The 23,639-nt window shown below is 35.7% G+C and overlaps 1 protein-coding gene across 1 annotated transcript; it reads right to left on the bottom strand.

The window, feature by feature from the left end:
• Positions 1-3,358: 3,358 nt before the first annotated feature.
• On the bottom strand, positions 3,359-12,178 carry LOC115924189 (translation initiation factor IF-2-like). Its single transcript, XM_030986065.1, has 8 exons — positions 12,029-12,178; positions 11,639-11,974; positions 9,028-9,425; positions 8,007-8,105; positions 7,270-7,384; positions 6,869-6,952; positions 6,038-6,184; positions 3,359-5,422 (listed from the first exon to the last, which is right to left on the bottom strand). Exons 1-8 carry the CDS (start codon positions 12,176-12,178, stop codon positions 5,327-5,329), a joined length of 1,425 nt encoding a protein of 474 aa, XP_030841925.1. The 3' UTR covers positions 3,359-5,326.
• Between the last annotated feature and the right edge of the window lie 11,461 nt (positions 12,179-23,639).

Below are 23,639 nucleotides of genomic sequence, written 5' to 3'. Positions count from 1 at the left end.
TTGTCTCAGCCTTTGCAAAATTCCTCAAAAGGAGGACAGTAATGGGGACCTTTAATTCAAGCTACGCAACTTCTACAAATGTTTTATTATGAAAAGCAAGGAATCATATTTAGCTCATCATCAGATCACAGTATCAAACCGTTTTATTTGTTTTCTAGGTTTATGTTCATCAGCTAAACATGCACGCCCTCCCACTTACACATATGTTGTTTCTGCAACTCCTTTTCTTTTCGTTATCCTACGACTCATGAGCTTAGATTGTGCCAAATAGATTATTTTATAAATGATGAAAGGAATCATTACTAGAGCAACCGTCATAAGAACAATCAGAATAATGTTTAGTGGATATATTTCTTCCATAATTTCACCTTTAGTTGGTACTATTGCTCTCGCAATTAAAGAAGTAAGTATGATCATGATGGTAGGTTGTGGTTAGGGAACAGTAGTAACCTAAAAAAAAAAAAAAGACAGAATGTACGGTAGTTTACAAGAAGAAGTATTCACGTGCAGTGAGCGGGTGGGGGGGGGGGGAGAATTAATATATTTAATATGTAGCCTCAATAGTATTAATTTTAGACAAGGTTATAATTCCAATTTTTCAAAATCCCTGGTATGAACAATCGAAGAAAGAAAATCACATAATTTCCCCCAAAATGCAAACTATTCGCAAAGTTGATACCTGATCCATGATGTTGAGGAAGGAATCGTATTGCTATATCGGATGCCAAACAACTTAGTAGTGAGAAAAACTCATGCCACTGCATGAAATAACGTGAGGAAAAAACAATTATGAATGCATGAGTTCAACACATTGTTTCTGAAAGAAACTATTTTCACACAACAATCGAAAATATTATGTGAGAGAATTTCATGTTTTCTGAGCAGGGAGGGGTAGGGTTAAAATGGGGTAGGTGTATATGAAATAGCCCAACCATTAACAAATGTGTGTAGATTATTCATAATGATATATAATGTTTAAAGCGTAAGGTAATATAAAAAAGTAAAAATAAACCGCAGCGGTTTATCGCCTCGTATCTAAACGAAGTTTTATTTTTGTCCTTCATTAACGGTCTAAAGTTCTTACAATGATAGTCTACTTGGTCAGGCTTTTCGAAGCAATGTATTCCTGCCAGGGGATCAAATCAAAGAAAATCATTGTGAAATCGGTAGAAAATTAGGGGATTCTCAAAATATTAAAAATATTCTTGTTTTCGTTTAACGGATCAGTAGTGAAGGAAAAGTCTATTGACATAGAGGTTTGCAATGGGTTAGAGGGGTACTTTATCGAATATTTATTTTTCTTTTGTTGGCATTTTTTAATCGTAAATAATAGGGGAAAACTCTGCCATTGTGTGAAGGAGCAAGAGTCGCAGATATAAAACGCGGAGGGAAAGACCCGAAAATTGCGCATATCATCGCTTTTGTTTTTTATGCTTGTTTTCCCTTTCTTTCATAAATATCTATCGTTAATTTTTTTTAAGTGATGTTTTATATTTTGTAAGATATACCTTGTTTATAGTTAATTATGTTAGCAACAACAAAATAAGGTAAATTTCTGGTAACAATTTTTTTTCTTTTTTAACTTTTTTTTTGTTGCCAGGGGAGTGGGCCAAGGCCCGCTCGGCCACTTTTTTTGTTTCCTGATTTATCACAAGATTGGCCATGATGTAAAGGTATTGACTGGTTGGGTATTACATATACACATGTGAATAAATAATCAATATGCTGATTTTTCCCACTACTGTCTTCATGTAATAATAATATAGCGCATAATACGTTATGAAATAACATCTTTATAAGAGCTTTGGAAATTATAACCCTAGCTTTGTATATCGAAGGACTTTACCTGGAATCTTTGCACAACACCTGTCCATGCAGGCAGGATATTTAGAGGTGTCTACGAGTGGGCGGATTGTGTAGGAAAACCAAACATATCAATTTATTGGCACACAATTTTCATCATCATTGTTTATATATACTTTCCTTGTGGTTTGACTGACGTAAATTGTTCGATTATAGGAAGATAATAAACATACATGTCGTGACTTGCGAGGATTACATATTTACGCACACCAATGATTTTTCTAAGTCCAAAGGATAGAAGCCATGGTCTAAAAATAGTCTATTGTGTGTTTCATAAGGAATCGTTTTCAACCAGACATCATATCGAGGATGTACCAGACCGTGATTAAATATACAGTAGCATACCTCATCGCTAGAGGTAATTGAACTTTGGAAATTTGAAATCATTTGTTGACAAAAAGTATTGCCCTGAATATAGATGTACAAACAAAAAACGTTGTTTGTTTGTATGTATAATGTATGTATTTTGTTTGTTGAAGTGGGATGTCTCCATCCCTCGCCCTCGCCTAATCTTATTTAAGAATTTCCTTTATAAAATTCCTTTTTTTTGTAATAATTATTTTGAGAATAAAAAAGCCATAATACATCAAGATGATAATTATGTAAATACAAAAGGAGTTTTTATTTGCATTGTTGTGCTACTGTTGTAATTTTAGGCGACTTCATCCTCCTCTTTCTCCTTTTCTTCTTTCTTTCTTTTCTTTCTTCCGTTCTTTCTTTCTCTCTTTCTTCCTATGTGTCTGTCTGTCTCTCTCTCTCTTCCCCTCTCTCTCTCTCTCTCCCCTTTCTCTCTTTCTCTTTCTCTCTCTCTTTCTCTCTTTCTCTCTCTCTCTCTATTCCCCTCTCTTTCTCTCTCTCTCTCTTTCTCTCTCTCTCACACACACACACACATTCACACAAACGCACACACGCACAAACACACTATTCCCACTACTCTTTTCTTAAAGAGAAGGTTGAGTTCTGGGAAGAGGTGAAAGATAATTTGTGAGCGTTACTCATTCTTATTATGCAAGTGTGGAAGAACATCAGATAAGACACGTTCACTGAAAAGCATGGCTCTTCAAATGCCTTCATATTCTAAATATGCATGTAACATCGTAAAAATCGGGGGGCGGCTTTTTACGCCACGTGTTCGTGTAGTCCCATATACATCTTTCTGTGTACAGTGTTTGTAACTTTACCAAGACTTGGCCAAATTTCTTATCATTTTGATGATTCCAGAACCTTGCAATACACACAAATTCTTATATGCTAGATGATCAACCTTTTCTGATCGATTCCACACCGTATCTTTCACAATGCAATCGCATGACCAGAACTCAACTTCATCTTTAATCATCACCGTGTTAGCCAGTTATTCTTACCTTATTCTAACGAGGCACATGTTTATTTCTCAGCTCTGTGTACATTACCATCAAAATTCTTACATAATTATGCTAACACCAAAATAATCATTTTTAAAGGCAATTTAGGAAAATTATTCTAGAATATATACGCTTTTATTGTAATTACAAGATAAGAATATAATAGACAGAATACTCAAAACCATGAAAAGGGTTTTAGAGTGACGGTATGCAAATTATTACAGTGTGAAGTTCTTATATGAATTATAAGTAGACATTTAAGGTTAGATCAAGTTTTCTTTCCATAAATTGATAGGCAGTATATCATTCATTCCCTTTCAATATGATCTTTACACCTCTGCGTACATGTATAAATGATATAGACTTTACTATTCCTGAAGAAGAAGTACAGTAAATAATACAAGAATAGTACTCTTTAACACATATTGTTATGACATTTGTGTTAAACTAGGAAAGAAGTATGTACACACCTGAAATCAGCTCAATATCTCCACAACCTTTGTATCAACAAAATTATCACATTTGTGGTATCCAGGTACATCTAATCATCTAATTATGTACAACATTTGAACAAACAAAAAAGGAAATGCCAATATAGACCCCCTCATTCCTATGCATAATGAACTTTATAGAGAAAATACGGGGTGATGTCAGGCTTGTTTGCATGTTAAGAATCCAATGATAACACCGACTGAATAGTCTCTTTACACCCATTTTGAATACACCTACAACATTAAAATGCTTTGAGTATTAGTTTAAGCATGGATATGGGAGAAAACATAATCCCCAATAATTTCCTAAACACTTACAATTTGTTGAAAACCCAGTTTTCCTCACATAGTAGTACTTAGATCTTTCGTGAAAACCTCTCAACCGGCTTTATGTTTTAAATTTGCCTTCACTCCCCTAGCCAATCAAGACTAAGATTCTATTTGAGAATTACCCTGGTTTCCGTCTAGAGTATTATTAAAAATGTACATTACATCTGATATTTAACAATACATATGTTCCGAACCATAAACATACAAAAACAAAGCCTTCAACACTCAATACAATTCGCGATTCATATGATATGACGATATAGTCCATTGGAATTATTCAGCTGAATGGAGACATAGTTTTTTTCATTCAATAGGACAAAGTGTTATGTTAAACTGTTCATTTAAAACAAATCAGTATAACCAAAGAATTCCAACCGTGTTTATAGAGTTATTCAATTCATCCCAACTTGTAATCTCTTAATCAGTGTCGGGTTTTTTTTGTTGGTCATTTTTCTTTACAACTAAAGTCAAACCATGATCGAAGATATAACTTCCTCTATTTCATTTTTCGATGCTTTTTATTTCTAATTTTCCACTGCTTGTGAATTACACTGGTTTCCTTAAATAGCGTGTTATTGAACATGTATATTACATCTGATATTCATTAATAATACCAATTACTCAACAAAGTTATAAACTTTCCCTTGTCTACTTATTTGGTTACATGGTTACAAGATGCCTTATGGACTCTAAACAATACCATTCGCAAATTATTTCTTTGCAATTACATAGCGCTTAAACATGTCCGCCATCAAGTTTATATAGGGGCGCTAAAATAACAATGCAACCCTACAAAAATCAAAGCTAAACAAAAATTGTAACAAACCATATTCATTGCCAAATTGAGAACCCTTCGTATTTCTCTTGAACCGATTCTAAGATGTTGAGTGATGGGTTGCTTGTTCTCCAAGATCGCAGAAACAGAAGGGAAATCATTATATCCAGCATGTCTCTTGGAGAGGCGCTGAGTCAACATATAGGGCATTGCTCCGTATGCTATGCTATCTACAAATCAATTTTTTAACTTTCATGGCATTAAACGCTTGCCATAGAACACCAGCATACGAGTGCTAAACGTTGTTCCCTGGTGTACAGACAGCTCCTGTAGAAGAAAGATCTTCTAACTTTAGAAGAAAGATCTCCAAGTTTGAGAGGGAAGATCTTCTGGGATTAGAATGAAGATCTTCTAGTTTTCGAAGAAGGATCTGATTGATTTTTAAAAGTGGAATGCTATTCATCCACTATATCACGTGCTTGCTCTTCGTGTGTATCATCGTCCTATTCGGCCAAAGCGTCTAGCAACGACTGTGGAACAAGATGAAGCGTTAAATTTCCTCCTGAGGTCTCCAGGGCTTCTCTCATACTCCCTGCAATCTACAGACAAATAAACCAACCAGAAAAAATAAGGCACTGCCAGAACATTTTGAAGGGGCCGGGGGTCAATTCACTGACAACTTCTACGAAAATTTTCCAATAAGAAAACAATGAAAGTCTTGATATTGTGAAATTAACTGAAAGTGGTCCAAAAAAGCGTCCCGCGATATTCATATAGGATTTGCCAACTAATTTAAAATTGTCCCAAAATCGGAAAAACAATCACTTACGAAGATTTTAAAAGATAGCCTTAACAAAAAAGGCCTATTTCATTTTGTAGATGGCGCGTGGCAACCCCAAACCCTCTCCCCTAAAACAAAATTAAATTAGAATAAATTCATTTTTAGAAGGAAAGTAAACACTGACAGTCCACTAAAGGGATAGTTAAGTTTAAACCTTTTAACATAATGATGTGCCCCCCCCCCCTCTTCATCACAGGATATTTGGATGTGAATTATGGGTTGTGTTGGGTGATTTGTTTTGGGATCTTGGTGATTTTCATTCTCGGATTTATGCCCAGCGGGTAGTAAATGTATATATCTTTTTGTTGTTGAAGTGGTAGTCTGATTTATCCTTGATAGTGCAACGAATATCTTATGATAATATCGAAATTACCTGGTCTGGTTGAGAGCCGATGGCGACGGGGATGTTGTTAATCTCTGTGATGGTGAGGTTGGATATCTCTGGCATCTCAGCATTAGGGAGAGAACAATGCGACGTACAGGCTCTGCGAATCAGATCTACTGTGTCCAGTCTAACCGTCTGTGTTACGTCGAGGAAGCAAAAGGTTGAAAAAATGCCACCATGAAAGGATCAAATTTGGTCAAAACTAATAAACATTGTTGCCCATAATGGCCCATCAAATTGATTTTTTTTTTTGTATTACATCTTTTAATGAAATGTTTTATTATTGACTCATAAAGTTGATATGTTCTCAGAACTTCATTGATCAACCTAACGAGTCATAGAGATTGATCACTACAGTCCTGGGAAGACATAAACATGTTATCATATTGTCACAATCATTTCATGAGAAGTAAGACAAGATTATGTCAGCTTAAGTGGCATCAGTGTAGCTTTAATGAGGCGTTTCTAAGCAAATTCATTTCTAATAAGCAGTAAGATTATAACTACTCATGCCTCTTCTCAGTGGTTATCTTCTCAGTAGTAAATAAAAAAGACGATCTCGATTAAAAAGTAAAATATAATTAATACAAATTAATGAATGTTGTATATTCATCGTAGCTAAATAAATAAAATAAAGAACACATTTATTCACATAGAGGCTGTAGTTTAAACCAGTACTCTTGTAATCACATTGTAAAATAGATGTATAAACAAATATGATACCTGGTTATTGATTCTGTATATCGACTTATTAACTGACGTTTATTCATTCATGGTAGGAAGTAACATCCAATAATTTCAAGTATGATATATACATACCTGGGATCCTTTTATATTGATGGCCAGTTCATTTCCTTCCTCTCTTGCAGTACATACAGCGCCTCGTTCAAGAGTAAGAACTATCTAAATATTTGAGAAGGAAATATTCAAGCCTATATGTCATTATAATGATATAGGTATCCTTGAAATAGGCAAGTAGATTATTAAAAAAGATATTTGTTTATAAAGAGCATTCAGTAATCAGCAAAATAATAACATTTCTCTTATTTGTAATAGTGGAAGTAGAAGTAGAGCAAGAAGAAGAAGAACTAGAACAAGAAAAACAAGAACAAGAAGAAAATGGGGTAGGAAGATGAAAAGGAGAACATGCACATAGAATGAACAAGTGATTTAAGATTTAAACATAAAATCATGACGAATGCTGACAAAATATTTCTAACCGATGTTCGGATGTGCTCGATCAATTCTCTGGCGTTCATCGCTAGGCCTCGGGCATTCCTCAACAATATTTTGTCTCCAACATGTAGCTGCCGAAGAGGAAATTCATCCTTCACACTCCATAATTAAAAGCATAAATTGAACAAAAAAATGTATAAAACCTAATTAGGTATGCCGAACTATATAATATCTATATATAAATATTTCTAATTATAACAAACCTTTATAACAAATTGAATAATCAAACACAAAATCACAAATATAGGTTTGCAGAACTACACGAATGTATTATGTATATAATATTTTTGAAAACTAATATTTTAAATGTGAGAGTACTTCAAGAGCGATTTTAAGTTTAATTTCATGTAACATTGTTATTAACAATTGGAAATGATATGCTTACAAACAAATATTCACTTGAAACTCATCCTCGTCTTTATATATAATTCCTATGATTATTATTATTATTATGATGATGATAAAACTACAACAACAATAAACAAGAACAACAACGAGAGCAACTACTACTACTCAATGTACTAATAATATTGCGGCTGCTGCTGCCTACACTCCTACTGCTAATAATAATAATAATACAAAAAACAATAACAACATATAACAACCACAACAACAACCAGAACCACAACGTGTGTTTAAAGGGGTCATTCACACTTCGGTTTTATTTAGGTAACCTTGGACTTGATCTGCTCTGGTGCAGTATGAAAGGGGCCTTACTTACATAACATCGCCTGTAAAATCCCTGACTTTGAGTTGTTCAAGATCTGAAAGGTTAAACTCATTCTCTACCGAGTTCTTGGCTAAGTCTGCAAGCGTTGGACTAATAAGAGAGAGAGAGAGAGAGAGAGAGAGAGGACAGATAAATAAAATAAACAATTATAAAGATAAAGGATAATATATGGGTAAGGTATACAAAGAGGACAAAAAAGAGAGAGAGAGAGAGAGAGAGAGAGAGAGAGAGAGAAGTGGTAACAAACAGATGAAGGCGAGTTACATATAGGCCTTTACAATCTGTTAAAGGTACCATGTCTCATTTGCAGACCAAAAACTAAAAATGATAAATTCCAACTGCATTTGAAAAAGGATACTAATTAAGAACTTCCCTCAAAACGAGACGGCTTGAAAAAGTATTTAGTGGAGAAAAAACGAGCATCAGTTGTCGAAACGACTTTACAGCTCATTGTATCTACATGTATATATGTTATTACCAAAGAAAAAAAGTCAGACAGTAAGAAAAACGGGTTTCCTTGCATAATTTGAATAATAGGACACTGTTCACGTTTAAATTTCATAGATAGGACATACGTCAAATATTCATAATTCCTGCAAAGTTCTACAGAATTTGATGCTGGCTGCAAATGGGCCATAGTACATTTAACAGATTATAAAACAAGAAACAATATGACGTGAGTAATGTTAATTTATTTAGATACCGCAGTATAGATATCCACATAATGTCAGTTTTCTACAAAAATATATAATTGATCAATAATACTAGACTACATTGTATACTCTACATTGTACTTACATGGAAATGCAACTGTACATAATGAATTATATTTCTACATACACTGTGCGATATGTACTTATGTTTTAATTTTAAATGAGGTTGAACTATTATTTTGTACATTTATCAGAAACATTGAAAGAAAGTGATTTATTCATTGCGAAATGCACATGTATTTTTAAAGTATTGTTCATGACCACTGAACTCCATATGTATACTGATAAGAATTACAAACCTGAGATCAACATTACGTGATCGCAAGCGTCCAGGACCGGAATCATTTTGTGCATCATCACAATCGTCTGTCTCATTCGTCCCAATGGTAAGGCTTGGGACTCGCTCTTCGATCGGTGAACCCGGTGCAGAAGGGGTAGCTACTGGTCGAGCTGGAGGAACTTCCGGGCGACCTTCAAGAGGAGCTTCTTGGGGAGCTTCGAGAGGAGCTTCTTGGGGAGTTTCCGGCGTAGTTACCAGAAGAGCTGGAAGAGCTACTTGGCGACCATCAAGAGGAGATTCTTGGGGAGCTTCGAGAGGAGCTTCTTGGGGAGTTTCCGGGGTAGTTACCGGAGGAGCTGGAAGAGTTTCTTCGAGACCTTCAGGTGGAGTTTCATCCTGTTCAGAATCTGAATCAACCTGCTTCAAAGGGAACACATTTATTAATTTTTTCAATCTAGTCTTCGGTATTTTAAAAAAAATTATCTCCAGAGAAATTGACTTCAATTAACTATGAATTTGTATTGATCTCATGTTTTTTCTGGAGGGCATAATAGACAGAATCTAGCGAACATTGAATTCAGATGCGCTGAAAAGTAAGTCTTCACTTCATAATTATGAAACGAAATCTGAGTCCGGAGGACTAGCCCAATGGGCAAACCTGTTATTTTAATATTCATCGCTGGTGAGTTGGGGGGCATTACTGGCCCGTAGCATGCCCCTGCCTCCATTAGAAAGAATATCGTATATCTTGAGTACACAAAGAAAAATGCTTCCATCCCTTTCAAATTCCCAACCCATAAGGAAACTGTCTAATCTGCTAACTATTAATTTGTGGCTTAAGATTTAAGCATAAAATCATGACGAATGTTGACAAATATTACGAACCGATGTTCGGATGTGCTCGATCAATTCTCTGGCGTTCATCGCTAGGCCTCGGGCATTCCTCAACAATATTTTGTCTCCAACATATAGCTGCCCAAGAGGAATTACATCCTTCACACTCCATAATCATAAGCATAAATTGAACCAAAAAAAAATGTGTAAAACCTAATTAGGTATGCCGAACTATATAATATATATATAGGCCTATATACATTTCTAATTATAACAAACCTTTATAACAAATTGAATAATCAAACACAAAAACACAAATATAGTTTCACAGAACTGCACAAATGTATGTAATATTTTCGAAAACTAATATTTTAAATTTGAGAGTACTTCAAGAGCAATTTTAAGTTTAATTTCATGTAACATTGTTATTAACAATTGGAAATGTTAGCTTACAAACTAATGTTCACTTGTAACTCATCCTCGTCGTTATATATATAATTCCTATGATTATTATTATTATTATGATGATGATAAAACTACAACAACAATAAACAAGAACAACAACGAGAGCAACTACTACTCAATGTACTAATAATATTGCGGCTGCTGCTGCTGCCTACACTCCTACTGCTAATAATAATAATAATACAAAAAACAATAACAACAATAACAACCACAACAACAACCAGAACCACAACGTGTATTTAAAGGGGTCATTCAAACTTCATTTTTATTTAGGTAACCTTGGACTTGATCTGCTCTGGTGCAGTATGAAAGGGGCCTTACTTACATAACATCGCCTCTACAGTCCTCGACTTTGAGTTGTTGCAGATCTGAAAGGTTGAACTCTTTCTCTACCGAGTTCTTGGCTAAGTCTGCAAGTGTTGGACTAATAAGAGAGAGAGAGAGAGAGAGAGAACAGATAAATAAAATAAACAATTATAAAGATAACGGATAATACATGGGTAAGGTATACAAAGAGGACAAAAACAAGAGAGAGAGAGAGGTGGTAACAAACAGATGAAGGCGAGTTACATATACGGTAGGCCTTTACAATCTGTTAAAGGTACCATGTCTCATTTGCAGGTCAAAAAATGAAAATGATAAATTCCAACTGTATTTGAAAAAAGGATACTAAAGAACTTCCCTCAAAACGAGACGGCTCGAAAAAGTCTTTTAGTGGAGAAAAACGAGCATCAGTTGTCGAAACGACTTTAGAGCTCGTTTTTATCTATGTTATTACCAAAGAAAAAAGCTAGACAGTAAGAAAAACGGGTTTCCTTGCATAATTTGAATAATAGGACACTGTTAACGTTTAAATTTCATATATAGATAGGGCATACGTGAAATATTCATAATTCCTGCAAAGTTCTACAGAATTTGATGCTGGCTGCAAATGGGCCATAGTACCTATACAAGATTATAAAACAAGAACCAATATGACGTGAGTAATGTTAATTTATATAGATACCGCAGTATAGATATTCACATAATGTCAGTTTTCTACAAAAAATATATAATTGATCATTAATACTAGATTATATTGTATACTCTACATATATACTCTACATTGTATTTACGTGGAAATGCAACTGTATATAATGAATTATATTTCTGCATGCACTGTGCGATATTTACTTATGTTTTCATTTTAAATGAAGTTCAACTATTATTTTGTACATTCATCAGAAACATTGAAAGAAAGTGATTTATCCAATGCGAAATGCACATGTATTTTTAAAGTATTGTTCATGACCACTGAACTTCATATGTAGGCCTATACTGATAAGAATTACAAACGTGAGATCAGCATCACGTGATCGCAAGCTGCCATGGCGGGAATCTGTCTCGCTCGTCTCACTGGTAAAGCTGGGGACTCGCTCTTCGCTCGGTGAACCCGGTGGAGAGTGGGGAGCTAGTGGTCGAGCTGGAGGAGCTGAGGGTCCTTCCGGGTGAGCTAGCGGAGGAGCTGGAGGAGCTTCAAGAGGAGCTTGTTGGGGAGTTTCCGAGGGAGCTATCGGAGGAGCTTCTCGGTGAGATTCAAGAGGAGCTTCTTGGGGAGCTTCAAGAGGAGCTTCTTCCGGAGTTTCCGAGCAAACTTCAACTTCAGAATCTTCAGAATCTGAATCAACCTGTTTCAAAGGGAACACATTCAATATTTTTTTCAATCTAGTCTTAAGTACTACCTTTGAAGGACAGCGTCTCCCTAGAAGACACTTTGCAACACAGGCTGCTGAGCTGCGGCCTGAGAAGCCCTCCTCCACCTTAGCCACTTGGATAGCAAAACGCTGGTCAGACCAGTGGAACTTGTCCACTACCAACCTGAAAGAGTTCATCCCAAAACCCTGTGCAAAACCAAGTGGCAGCGACCTCCCAAGAAAAGCCTGGGTCAACCTAAACCGTATCAGAACTGGAGTTGGCCGTACACAATATTTCCTACATAAAATTGGAGCTGAATCATCACCAAACTGCGACTGTGGAGAGATCCAAACTATGGATCACGTCATTGATGATTGTCCGATCTACAAATCCCCCCCACGGCGCTTCCGGACTTCGTGAGCTCGATGATGAGACAATCTGTTGGCTTCATAAGGATCTTCCTATCTAGATGATGTACTCCCTGATATTCTTTGCACGAACGAACGAAGTACTAACTCCAGAGAAATTGACTTGAATTAAGTCTGAATTGTTAGTGATTGTCATGTTGTTCTTACCAGCAGAATAGAAAGAATCTAGCGAACATTGAAATCAGATGAGCTGAAAACTAGGTTTTCACTATAATAATTATGAAACAAACTGTGAGTCAAGAGGACTAGCTCATTGGGCAAACCTGTTATTTTAACATTCATCGCTGCTTGGTTTGGACTCTTTGGAGCAATACTGGCCCGCAGCATGCCCCTATTTCCTTTAGGAAGAATATCGTATATCTTGATTGCACAAAGAAAAATGCTTCCATCCTTTTCAAATTTTTAACTCATAAGGAAACTGTCTAATCTGCTAACTAATAATTTAGTTTTGATTGTCAAAGATTTTTCTTTTTTAACCAATTTTCATTTCTGAATTGTGCCCCCTCCCCCGTTCTATGTACAAAATCCTGGCCTCACCCCTGCTTACACTGACCTGTTCAACGACGATATCAGGAAAGTTTGATCGAGCTTTTTTGTCCCTCTTCCTTCTCACTACAGCTGGTGGCAATAGCTCAGACTTTATTCTTGGTAAGGCAGGGTTAGGAACATGTGTTTGGCCAGTATATCGACAGAGTGCCTCTTGCCATTCGTCTGTTACTCTCCTACAATGGAACATTGCACATATTAAAATCAACATTCCCCCTTGGCTTATCAAAATATGTTTCTAAATTATGATATTTTTTGGTGATTAAAAAATAACTATAATGCTTTCGTCCAGCGAAGTTCAACTTAGAATGGGTTTTTAAAGAGCTCTTTATAAGTACATTATTATACAAATAGATACAATTTCATCATATTCTACCACTGACTATGATTGTGTTCATTGAAAAATGTGAGAGCCTTTTTTCTTTCATTTTTTCTTTTTCGTTATTGTTGCTTTGTGAACATTTCTCCTAGGTGCCTGGGGAAACCCCCTAGATAAAGCTTGTATCGGCTTAATAGGCCATGGAATAAACACACAACTATTGTTAATCCGCTTAAGTATAAAACATTGCCCATCTATTGTTTTTTGCTGTAATTCATATGTCACTAAAGAGACCGCGCAAATCAACGTTTTTCATTTCTATTAGCATTTAGAGGCGGAGATTTTCTTTTTCAGATACTTTCTTTAAACAGATTGGTACTCTAAATAGGCTGGAAACGAAGAAGAAGAAGTAGAACAATGGCGGTGGGAAAAGGAGAAGAAGGGATGGGAGAAGAAGAAGATGATAATGCTATAAACTCTTACTTACTTCGAGTCAAATTCCAAGAATATAACCGTACGACCACCGGGTCCACATCTTAGAATGAGTATGTTAGTTCCTCTTCTCTTCTCGACTTCCACCACAGTGGTAGTCGTATTGTGATCAGGTTTGACACTCTCGAAGAAGTTTAGTCGATTTCCCTGTAACTCACAGCACTCTTCACGTTTATTTTTCTTTAAAAAACGAGTTAACGTTATGAAAAAAAATGTGCTTTCAATTAAGAGAAACACTACAAATAAGCTCTCTTGTTTAGCATAATTGAACAAAAATACTTGTTTTAATGAGGGAGTGAGAGCAAGTAATTAAACCAAGTAATTTGTATTCATTTAATTCTCTATTTAATTCTTAGGTGAACATCTTCTCAAACAGTTTTGCGTTCTTATGAAGGTACTTTTCTTGTTACTAAAATTACTGCAATTCTAAAAAGTGCAAGCACTTCAGAATTATGTATAAAATAATAACATTTTATCATAAATATCTTTTTATTGTTTATACTATTCTTTTATACTGCTACTAATATCCGATTTGATGGACATCAGTACACATGCAAAATTAGACATTATTTTGTGGAATGAAAAGGTAATCTAAGTCTGTTATGACGCTGATAATGTTTATTCTAGGGTTCTCTTAACACCGAACTATATGCTTACGGATGATTCTTATTGTTAACTATTAAAGTATCATATTTAAAAAGAGAGAATACTATAAAGAAAAAATGTATGCAAAGAAGGAGTCGCGTTGGCTCAGGTAAAGCGTCTGCCTTCGAACCATAGATCGTGGGTTCGAATCCAACCCAGGCGGGTGCGTTGTGTTAACGTACCTCTGCCCTGTTTCAAAAATGCAGGCTATCTTCCAGTGGAAAACACTACGTCCCTCAGATAGGACGTTAAATGGAGGCCCTGTGTAGAGGAGAAGCACCAGCTTTGCACGTTAAGAGCCCAGTGCACTATTCGTATGAGAGTAGGGGGAACCACATTGTAGTGGTCCACTTGCACACCCGCAATCAATATTCCGGGAGGAGAGACCTGAGGGTTACAGTGATTCAGTTTCCTTTTCGCCTCCCAGGTACAGATGACGACAATACTTAATGATAATTTTGTTAAGGAAAAGTGTACATGAAAAGAAAGATAGTAATTCTTACTTCGAAGTGATCTCTTGAGTAAGCCATGCTGTCATTTCTGTATGATTGGAATTTCTTTACCAGGGCACTCATCTCAGCTCGCTTTGTCACCAAATCCGCCATTCTAGATTTTTAAAAGGAATTTATGATTTATGTTATCCCTTTTTTTTTCTTCTGAGTAAGAGGAGGAAAACGAAGAGGAAGAAATAGAGGTGGACGTTATGACAAAAGGACAATATGAATGAGCCAGAATAATGAAAAAAGATGGAAAGAATACAAATACGACGACGAAAATGAAGATAAAGAAAAAAAGAGAACAAGAATAAGAACAAAAAGAACAAGCACAAGAAGAACAACAAGAATGAGTTTTTTTAAAAGGAAAGAAGAAGAATACGACGACAACGAAGATGAAGAACAAGAACAAGAACAAGAAAAACAAAAAGAAGAAAAATAGAAGGAGGAGAAGAAGAAGAAGAAGAAGAAGAAGAAGAAGAAGAAAGGGAGGAGAAGAAGAAGAAGACAAAAAAAAAGAAGAAGTAGGAGCAGAAGAAGGAGAAGGAGGAGGAAGGGGAGTCTGGGAGAAACAGAATATAAAGAAGAAGAGATGAAAGGTAAGAAGGAGTTAAAAAAGAAAAGAAGTATGGAAGGAAAAGGAGATAATTTGAGTAGACAGCCCAATACATAGAACACTAAAAAATAACCTCATTCGGGAGTGCATTTTAAGTGATTTTAAAGTATGTTGCCTTTTGAACTAGATTTAAACGTTATCGACATGTGAATTCATTTAAACAAAAAAGGTACTCCTGTTCACGTTTTTCATCTAACCTAAAAAGCACCAATTTGTCACGCGACTGGAGTAACGTGATTCCACTTACCTCTGTAAATCAAGTGTTTATGACCAAATAACCACTTGTCCAAGCAACGAGTTTTTTTATCCGTTAACCGATGCTGGTGATAAATAAAGTAATTATTTGGTCTTTTAAGCACCTTTATCGACTGGTTTCACAGGTTATCCAAGATTGATGGTAATAATCAATTCTCAGCTGATGCCACGCAATCCGAGTCAAATTGATTCGGAATCCGTGTCACTTTAACTAGGAATAGAGTTGACTCCCAGCTGACGCCATTTAGAGTGAAATTTGACGCCGTGGAAATAAGAGTGTACATCTAATCAAAAAAAAATTCTACGTCATTTTTTGTCCTGAAAGTAATATTGCATAAAAACTGAACGAGTGACCGTTGCGATATAAAGTGCCTAACTAGAAGTTATACAGAAACCAATGCGAAGTATATAATTCAATATTTACAGATCAAAATTTGCACATCAGCACTGATTAAAGCCTCAATGTGCCTATAATGTATGTAATACTAATCATTAAAAAAAAAGTAAAACAATAATGATTATTAACAAAAACTCATTATCACGGTTTAGAAGAGACCATATTGCCCTCGATACATTCATATTGATAACACCTGGGCAATATAGTAGGCTACATGACTTCGCCCTCAAAGCTAGTTACCTCTGAAATGAAAATCAACACCCGCGCCCACCGAAACCTTTTTTTTTTAAATAATGGCAAGATTGAAATACGGTATATATATATTTCATTGGCAAGACGTATTCCAGTAGACTGACATTCTCTCCTGCTTACTTTCTAAATATTTATTTACTTCTCAATGTAAAATCATCAATAAATGAAAGTTATTATATTGTACGAATTTGCTCAAGAGTTATAATTACAGGAAAGCAAATACAGCACAAAAACTCAGTACCTGAGCACAATAATATATTTGCATCATGCAGAAGATTACATTAAAGATAAAGGCCAGTTATGGTCAGGCGACTGCATTGTGAAAGAAAGGTTGTGGAATCGATCAGAAAATGTTGATCATCTAGCATATAAGTATTGGTGTGCACTGCAAGGTTCTGGAATCATCAAAATGATAAGAAATTTGGCCAAGTCTTCGTAAAGTTACAAGCACTGCACACAGAAAGATGTATATTGGACTTCACACACGTGCGCGACACGTGCGTTTATCTCTCACACACCAATAGATAAACTAATTTACTAAATATATCAATTAGTAGGCGGTTTCCCGGCAAAATTTTATCATCATATATTAGTCAAAACATATTCTTTCACATGATTGGTAATAAGAGCTTCCATTTCATTTTTTGAAATTGGGGCGTTTCCAATACTGATCTTTACCACCATCTTCCATTGTTGCTTTTCCTAGTTGCATAATCACTTTTTATTATCAATACATTTCAGAAGTAGAAAGTTGTTTTCATTTTCTGAATAAGGTTACAAACATATAGCAGCATAATAGAGTTTGCGCACTTGAAGGTAATACAAACTTTTGGTAATATTTCAACAGGATTTGATTAACAAATATAAAATTTGCATTACCATTGTGAAACCTAGTGTTAGAATAAGCAACTTTGAAAAAAAATTGGCTCTAAAACGCTAAGGATTTCGAGAAATTAAAATATCAAATTCGTCGGTGCTCCCGATAAATTTCAAATATCACCTACGGCCATACAATGGTAGCTGCGACCATGAAAATCTCGGAATGTGCAGTTTTTAAATATAATTTTCATACGGGAAAAGAAAATCGGTCGATTTCAGTCGAGAAACATTGTTTTGAAGCTTAAGTAATATCTATCTCGTGAGGGGGCTATACATAATGAGTTTATTATTATTCACAATTTCATCACTCGATTTCAACCGCAACAACGATCATTGATTATTGTAGGATCGCATATGCCTCTAATATGTTCATTTGAACCAAATTCAGGACCCCATACCAAAACTTGTATTACCTTTAAGGGCAGAATGTGATCACCATCACCGTTACCATATCTCATTGGATGACTTATCTCTAAAACCGAAACAAATGTTAACAAAAAGAAAGATTAAAAGTTACAATAATTATCTTTTTTCCCCACGAACAACTCATTTTAATGACATGCTTATGATCAATCTCATTAGTACAAAGATTAAATCTCATAAGCTCTCCTCAAAACGTACTGGTTTAAAAAAAAAATTAACAGCACCTGTCATTCCTATTCCATCTTTTCCAAACTGCACTGAGACTTTGCGGCAGTGGTACGCGCTCTAAAACACTGTAATATGATTATAATGATCTTCGAGTAGGCTATTCCAGTACAATAGTACACATAATGAAAATTCATAGAGTAGATATAACTTTAATATAAATTTTGTGGAATGGAAACAAACCATGATTACCTGATATTTGTTACAAACTCTTTGTAGACAAGGTCCTAATTCCAATGCTTCAAAATCCCTGGCATGTACAATCGAAGAAAGAAAGTCAAGATCTCATAATTTTCCCCAAAATGCAAAATATAAGCAAAATTGATATTTGATCCATGTATCGTATTGTTAAATCGGCTGCCAAACAAAAAGTGAGAAGAACTCCTGACTATGGCTACTGCGTGAAGTCAAAAGAGGAAGTAATGTTGCGAAACTGTGCGACTTAAACAAACAATTATGAAAGCATTCATGCATCTCACATGTATTCATACTAGGGCATCAGATCAAAGAAAATCATTGCGAAATCGATGAAAAGTTAGGGGAATCCCCCATATATATTGGGGAAGAAAATTCTATTGTCATAGAAGTTTGCAATTGGGTTACAGGGGTATTTTTTGAATATTTATTTTTCTTTTGGTGGCGTTTTTTAATCGTAAATGCTAAGAGGAATCTCTGCCATTTTGTGAAGGGGGAAGAGTCGCAGATATAAAACGCGGAGGGAAATACCAGGCAATTTTCATATAAAATGCTTATAATTATCATCGCTCTTGTTTATTATGCGTGTTTTCCCTTTCTTTCATCAATATCTCTCATTAATAGATTTATTTGTTAAAGTAATGTGTTCTGAGTTGATACATATGCCTTGTTTATAGTTTATTTTGTTTGATGATAATCTTTTACGTCAGAATGGTTATTTTAAGGACCTGAAATAAGCTGGATTGTGTAAATACCGATGATCCAGTGCACACCAATTTCCCGCTCCCCTCCCCCCGAAAAAAACAAAGTAAAACATTACAAATAAACATTACAATCTGCTATGGTGCCCCCTCCTCCTTCAGCCATAATGATTAATCATACAATGACTTTCTTTTCCTGATTGATCACTAGTTTGGCTAATTTTTTTCCCACTACTTCCTGTATGTCCAAGGACTTTACCTGGGATCCTTGCACAACACTTGTCATGTTAGGTGGGCTTGTGTCCGGGGCTTGTGTCCACGCAGGATGTTTAAGGGACTGGTGTCTACGAGTGGGCGGATTGCGTGGGATTTAAAGGAAATATATTAATGTATTGGCACCCACATTTTTCCATATCCAAATCCGAATTCTATATAAAAAATAGCAGGAGGTTTTGGGGCCTTTCGACGCCGTAAACTTTTTTGCCGCCGCTCCTCGGAACGCGCCCTATGAGGGAACGTACGTGTACCTGAGGTGCCGAAGCTGTGCCTCGCCGGGTTCGTATTTCGCGAAAGCCTGCCGTTTGGCTGCAAAATATGATTTTCCATAACAAGCGCCATTGACAAATACAACCTGGATGGCTTGCAGTCTGCTACGCCCAAAGGCCGCCTGTATACAAACAGACTTATATCGCCGGAAGTGCTCGCAAATACCACCCATTCAGTACCAGTGATCCATGAACAAATATAGCTTTATACCAGGCGTCCGTATTTATTCCCCAGAAATCAGTTGGTTCTACAAGGCGTTACAAAAAAGATGTTGTATTGCCCTTTGCGACCGACCCAAAAAACTTAAAATCTACGTTCGGCTTTTTGATATATATACTTTTTTTTTTTTTTACCGATTTTTAAAGAAGAAAATGTGTAATGATTTTAAAAAAAAAGTATTTTGCTTGTTTAAATGGGATATAAATGCATAAAATCATCAAATTATTCCCAAATTCTCACTCGTCCTCTGCCCTGATGTAAAAAAAGTATACCCCGGCTCGTGTACATGTATCTACCATGCACTGCACCAGCTAGAAACCAGCGATCGACGTCCTTTTAATGCACTGCCTTGAATGGACGTCACACGTATCATTCCACGCAAATCTAAAAGTCCCTATTAGTAATAAGAAGACGACTACAAATTAGGTGAAAGAAAAAGGCTTTCTAACCGGGTAGTGAAATAAAGGTCACTGCGGACAAAGGAGTAGACGAAAGGAGGTATGCACAAAAATCCGTAAACAAGTCGAGCTAACAAAAAGCCGACAAGGCGTGAAATCCCGGCTAACACGAGAAGTTGGGTACGGGACTGACTACACAAAGGAAGTTTGATCGGCAATTTGTGGCAAAATAATAAATTGCCATTTTAAATGATTTTGAACTAAGGCCACAAAAGTATATAATTCAAAAATAAATCTTCTTCAATGATACAGCACGTCTGACATAATTATGAAGCTGTTATTTGCAAGTTATCGTCAGGAGCAACATTTCCCTTATTATTTCTATTCTGATTAAAGATAAACTCCAGTACTGGTAAAAAAAAAATAATAATTCTCACAGAATCAAACGAAACTTACACTGAATGTTCAAGATTACAAATAAATGACATGTGCCAAACAATTTTAGAAGAAAATGTATACTGGCTGAGTAATGAGCATAGAAAGACAAGGAAACCAAGGTAGTACCATCCCCGACAGCGTTATTTTTTTATGCGGCACAGATTGGGGCTTTTTTTTTAAAGGGGTCTTGATTTACAGACTAATAGTGGTCGTGTGCGTGATGAAGTAGCGCTACATACTATGCACGCATGCACACACAGTACATGTTAAACAGTGTACAAGTATTTCAATATCACGATGCTTTTTTAATTGCTTTGGTTGTGTGTATGTATTACAAAATATGTTATGCCTGTAAGGCTGTAATGCAAGAGTATAGCAGGGTATCCCTGAGTATGGTGTGACATTTCCACAACACCTTTCAAATACATCATGCATCATGTTGGCCATGCTGCATTACTTGTTTGATAAAAGTTTTGAACGATACTGTAATTGAATTTCTGTCAATGGGTTGGATCTTATAAAAATGTAAATTAAGGTTCATCATCAGACAGCTATGTAATTCATTATTTCATGTTTTATGACAGCACAATGTCCAATAAAAAAAATAAAAAATAAAAAAAATTCTGTTATGAATACTATTAATTGTCTTATTCTTTCCTATGAAACAGAAGGGGCTCATGTTATCAAGAATTTGTTTAGGCTAATGTTTTGTTTATTTCGTTTTTCACATGGAAAAGGAAAATAATTAATGGTCTTTCAGATGGCATGATGCCCAACTACTCCTTGCAAAAGTTCCCCACCGCCATCCATCCACTCCTCTCCCACCCCCCCCCCCCCCCCCACCCCATCTTTCTCCCTCTCTCGCTCACACACATACACACATTCTCTCTCTCTCTCTCTTATGCTCACTCTTGTTCATTGACATAAAACACTATAACAAAAATCTGACTCTTGTGTTTCCTTTAATTGTCGTTCTTGTACTGTCTGACATTAATTATGTCTTCGTATAATCGCACGAATGAGTGCCATGCAAACCCCATTTGCCAAATTGCAAGGCTATAGCTAGCAGTGATCTTATATTTTGAAGAAATGATACAAATTAAACCTTGAGGGCAATAACATTTAAAAATTGCCCCGCTCAGATGTCTGATACGATTAATAATAATAAATAAAAAAGGAATTAAGTAATTATCATAAATCGGAAATGATGAAATTTAAAAACAAATATAGGAACAATTGTAATATTAATAGAACAGTAATAACAAGAACGATATCAACAATAATATTGATAATAATAATGAAAATGGTATTACTACTACTACTACTACTTCAAATATTATCAATAATAATAATAATAATAATAATTATAAACCAAACAGTATGAAGTTTTAAGATTTTGTCTTAAACATTCCAACTGATTTGACTGTTAATGATATCATAGGCTGTGATTTATAATACAGATCACTTGAGGAAACAACCCCATACAAGTATGCTCTTTTGCTCATCTGACAAACACTGTAAGTCAAGTTGATGAATATCTAAAAGTTTCATTTAAAACAAGGATGAATCGCTAAAAGCCGTACCATTTACAAAAGTGATTAATAAGTTCATTTATGAACCTTATAGTTTCAGGATAGGTCATACATGTATGTCTAACTAGATGGAACTTCGACTGCGCGCAGTCGAAAATGATGCCTCCGTCATAGCAGTTTACAAACCAAAACAGAAGAAATTTTTCAAATTTAAGTTTCATTGTAATCCATTAACAGGTTCTCAGAATATTGTGATTACAAGCAATTTCTCATATACATATATGACCCTTTAATCTTTGACCTCATGACTCTAAAATCTACTCAGTTCATTGGCTCTGCAAGACGTCCTGAGTTAAAGAGTAATCCATCTGTCAGTTCTAATGAGAGTGCGTTCACAAGCTATTATTGCATACATAATGAGCCCATGACATTTGACCTTTGACCTCATGACCCAAGAATCTACTCAGTTCATTGGCTCTGCAAGATACATACATGATCTAAGTTTGGCAGGAATCCATCAATCTGTACTAATGATAATGCGATCACAAGCTATTTTTGCATACATAATGAGCCGCATAACCTTTGACCTTGACCTCATGACCCTAAAATCTGATCAGTTCATCAGCTCTGCAAGTAACATACATGACCCAAGTTTGGCAGGAATCAATCAATCGGTTCTTGAGATAACGCGATCACGAGCTGTTTTTGCATACATAATGAGCCCTGTGACCTTTGACCTTTGGCGTTGTGACCCCGAAATCTAATCAGTTCATCGGCTCTGCAAGATACATACATGACCAAAGTTTGGCAGGAATCCATCAATCGGTTCTTCAGATAACGCGATCACGAGAATGGGACGTACGGATGGACGGACAAACCGAAAACATAATGCCTCCTGCTACTTCGTAACGGAGGCATAACAATTATTACACATTAGAATACTTAGTGGCAAGTTTTAAAACTTTACAGCTGTGTAGGCATTTTAAAATTACTGAGTGCACAGATTTTTAAAGCCTCACTTTAAATTCATGAAAATATGCAAATAATGGTAATCTTATCAATTCCAACGTTTTGATGCAACTGGTAACTGAACAGATGGAGATTTAAAGCCAGTTATACAGAGTAGTTTGGGGCCATCACATAATTTTTTCATCAATCTTTCAATGTCATACCTGTATTGTTATTTATAATGTGGCCTGACCCATATTTTACTATGACAATTCATAGTTACAATTTCTCAGAAATAAAATCATTTCAAATTGTCAGAGCATTAATATATATCACAGGTCTATCTTAAAGCATGACAGGAGGAAAATCAAATTTTCATAATTAACCCAAGTATACACTGTGGGAATAAAATAAAATGAACATGTAGGGAATATGTTGCATTTATAACAGTGCACTGTCCACAAACATTTTGGTAACGAGACCATTGGACCCACTTACAAGTGGCATTAAAAACATATTTGAAATTTGGATATAGCAAAAGCTTCTCTCTTTTTTCTGTTCTTTTTAATGGTGAGGGGAGGGGCAGGCTGTAGGGTAAGGGGGGGGGGGGGGGGGTTGGAAGTAGAAACAGAGAATAAAGGCTCAATTGTGTGATTTTAGCCAAGTTTCTCAATGTGTAAGTTTGATCTATCGTTCCCACTGTTGTAGAA

This window comes from Strongylocentrotus purpuratus, unplaced genomic scaffold, assembly GCF_000002235.5.
Source record: "Strongylocentrotus purpuratus isolate Spur 01 unplaced genomic scaffold, Spur_5.0 spur5_scaffold_15, whole genome shotgun sequence".
In the NCBI taxonomy this organism is placed as follows: domain Eukaryota; kingdom Metazoa; phylum Echinodermata; class Echinoidea; order Camarodonta; family Strongylocentrotidae; genus Strongylocentrotus; species Strongylocentrotus purpuratus.
The sequence above is the reverse complement of the archived record's forward strand: the minus strand, read 5'-3'. Positions and strand labels throughout refer to the sequence as shown.

Coding starts and splice junctions, on each gene's coding strand:
- LOC115924189 (XM_030986065.1), bottom strand. CDS start 12,178: ATGAACTCTTTCAGGTTGGTAGTGGACAAGTTCCACTGGTCTGACCAG. Junction 11,975..12,028: donor GGAGACGCTGTCCTTCAAAG/GTAGTACTTAAG, acceptor CCTTTGAAACAG/GTTGATTCAGATTCTGAAGA. Junction 6,953..7,269: donor TCGAGCACATCCGAACATCG/GTTAGAAATATT, acceptor TCAAATATTTAG/ATAGTTCTTACTCTTGAACG.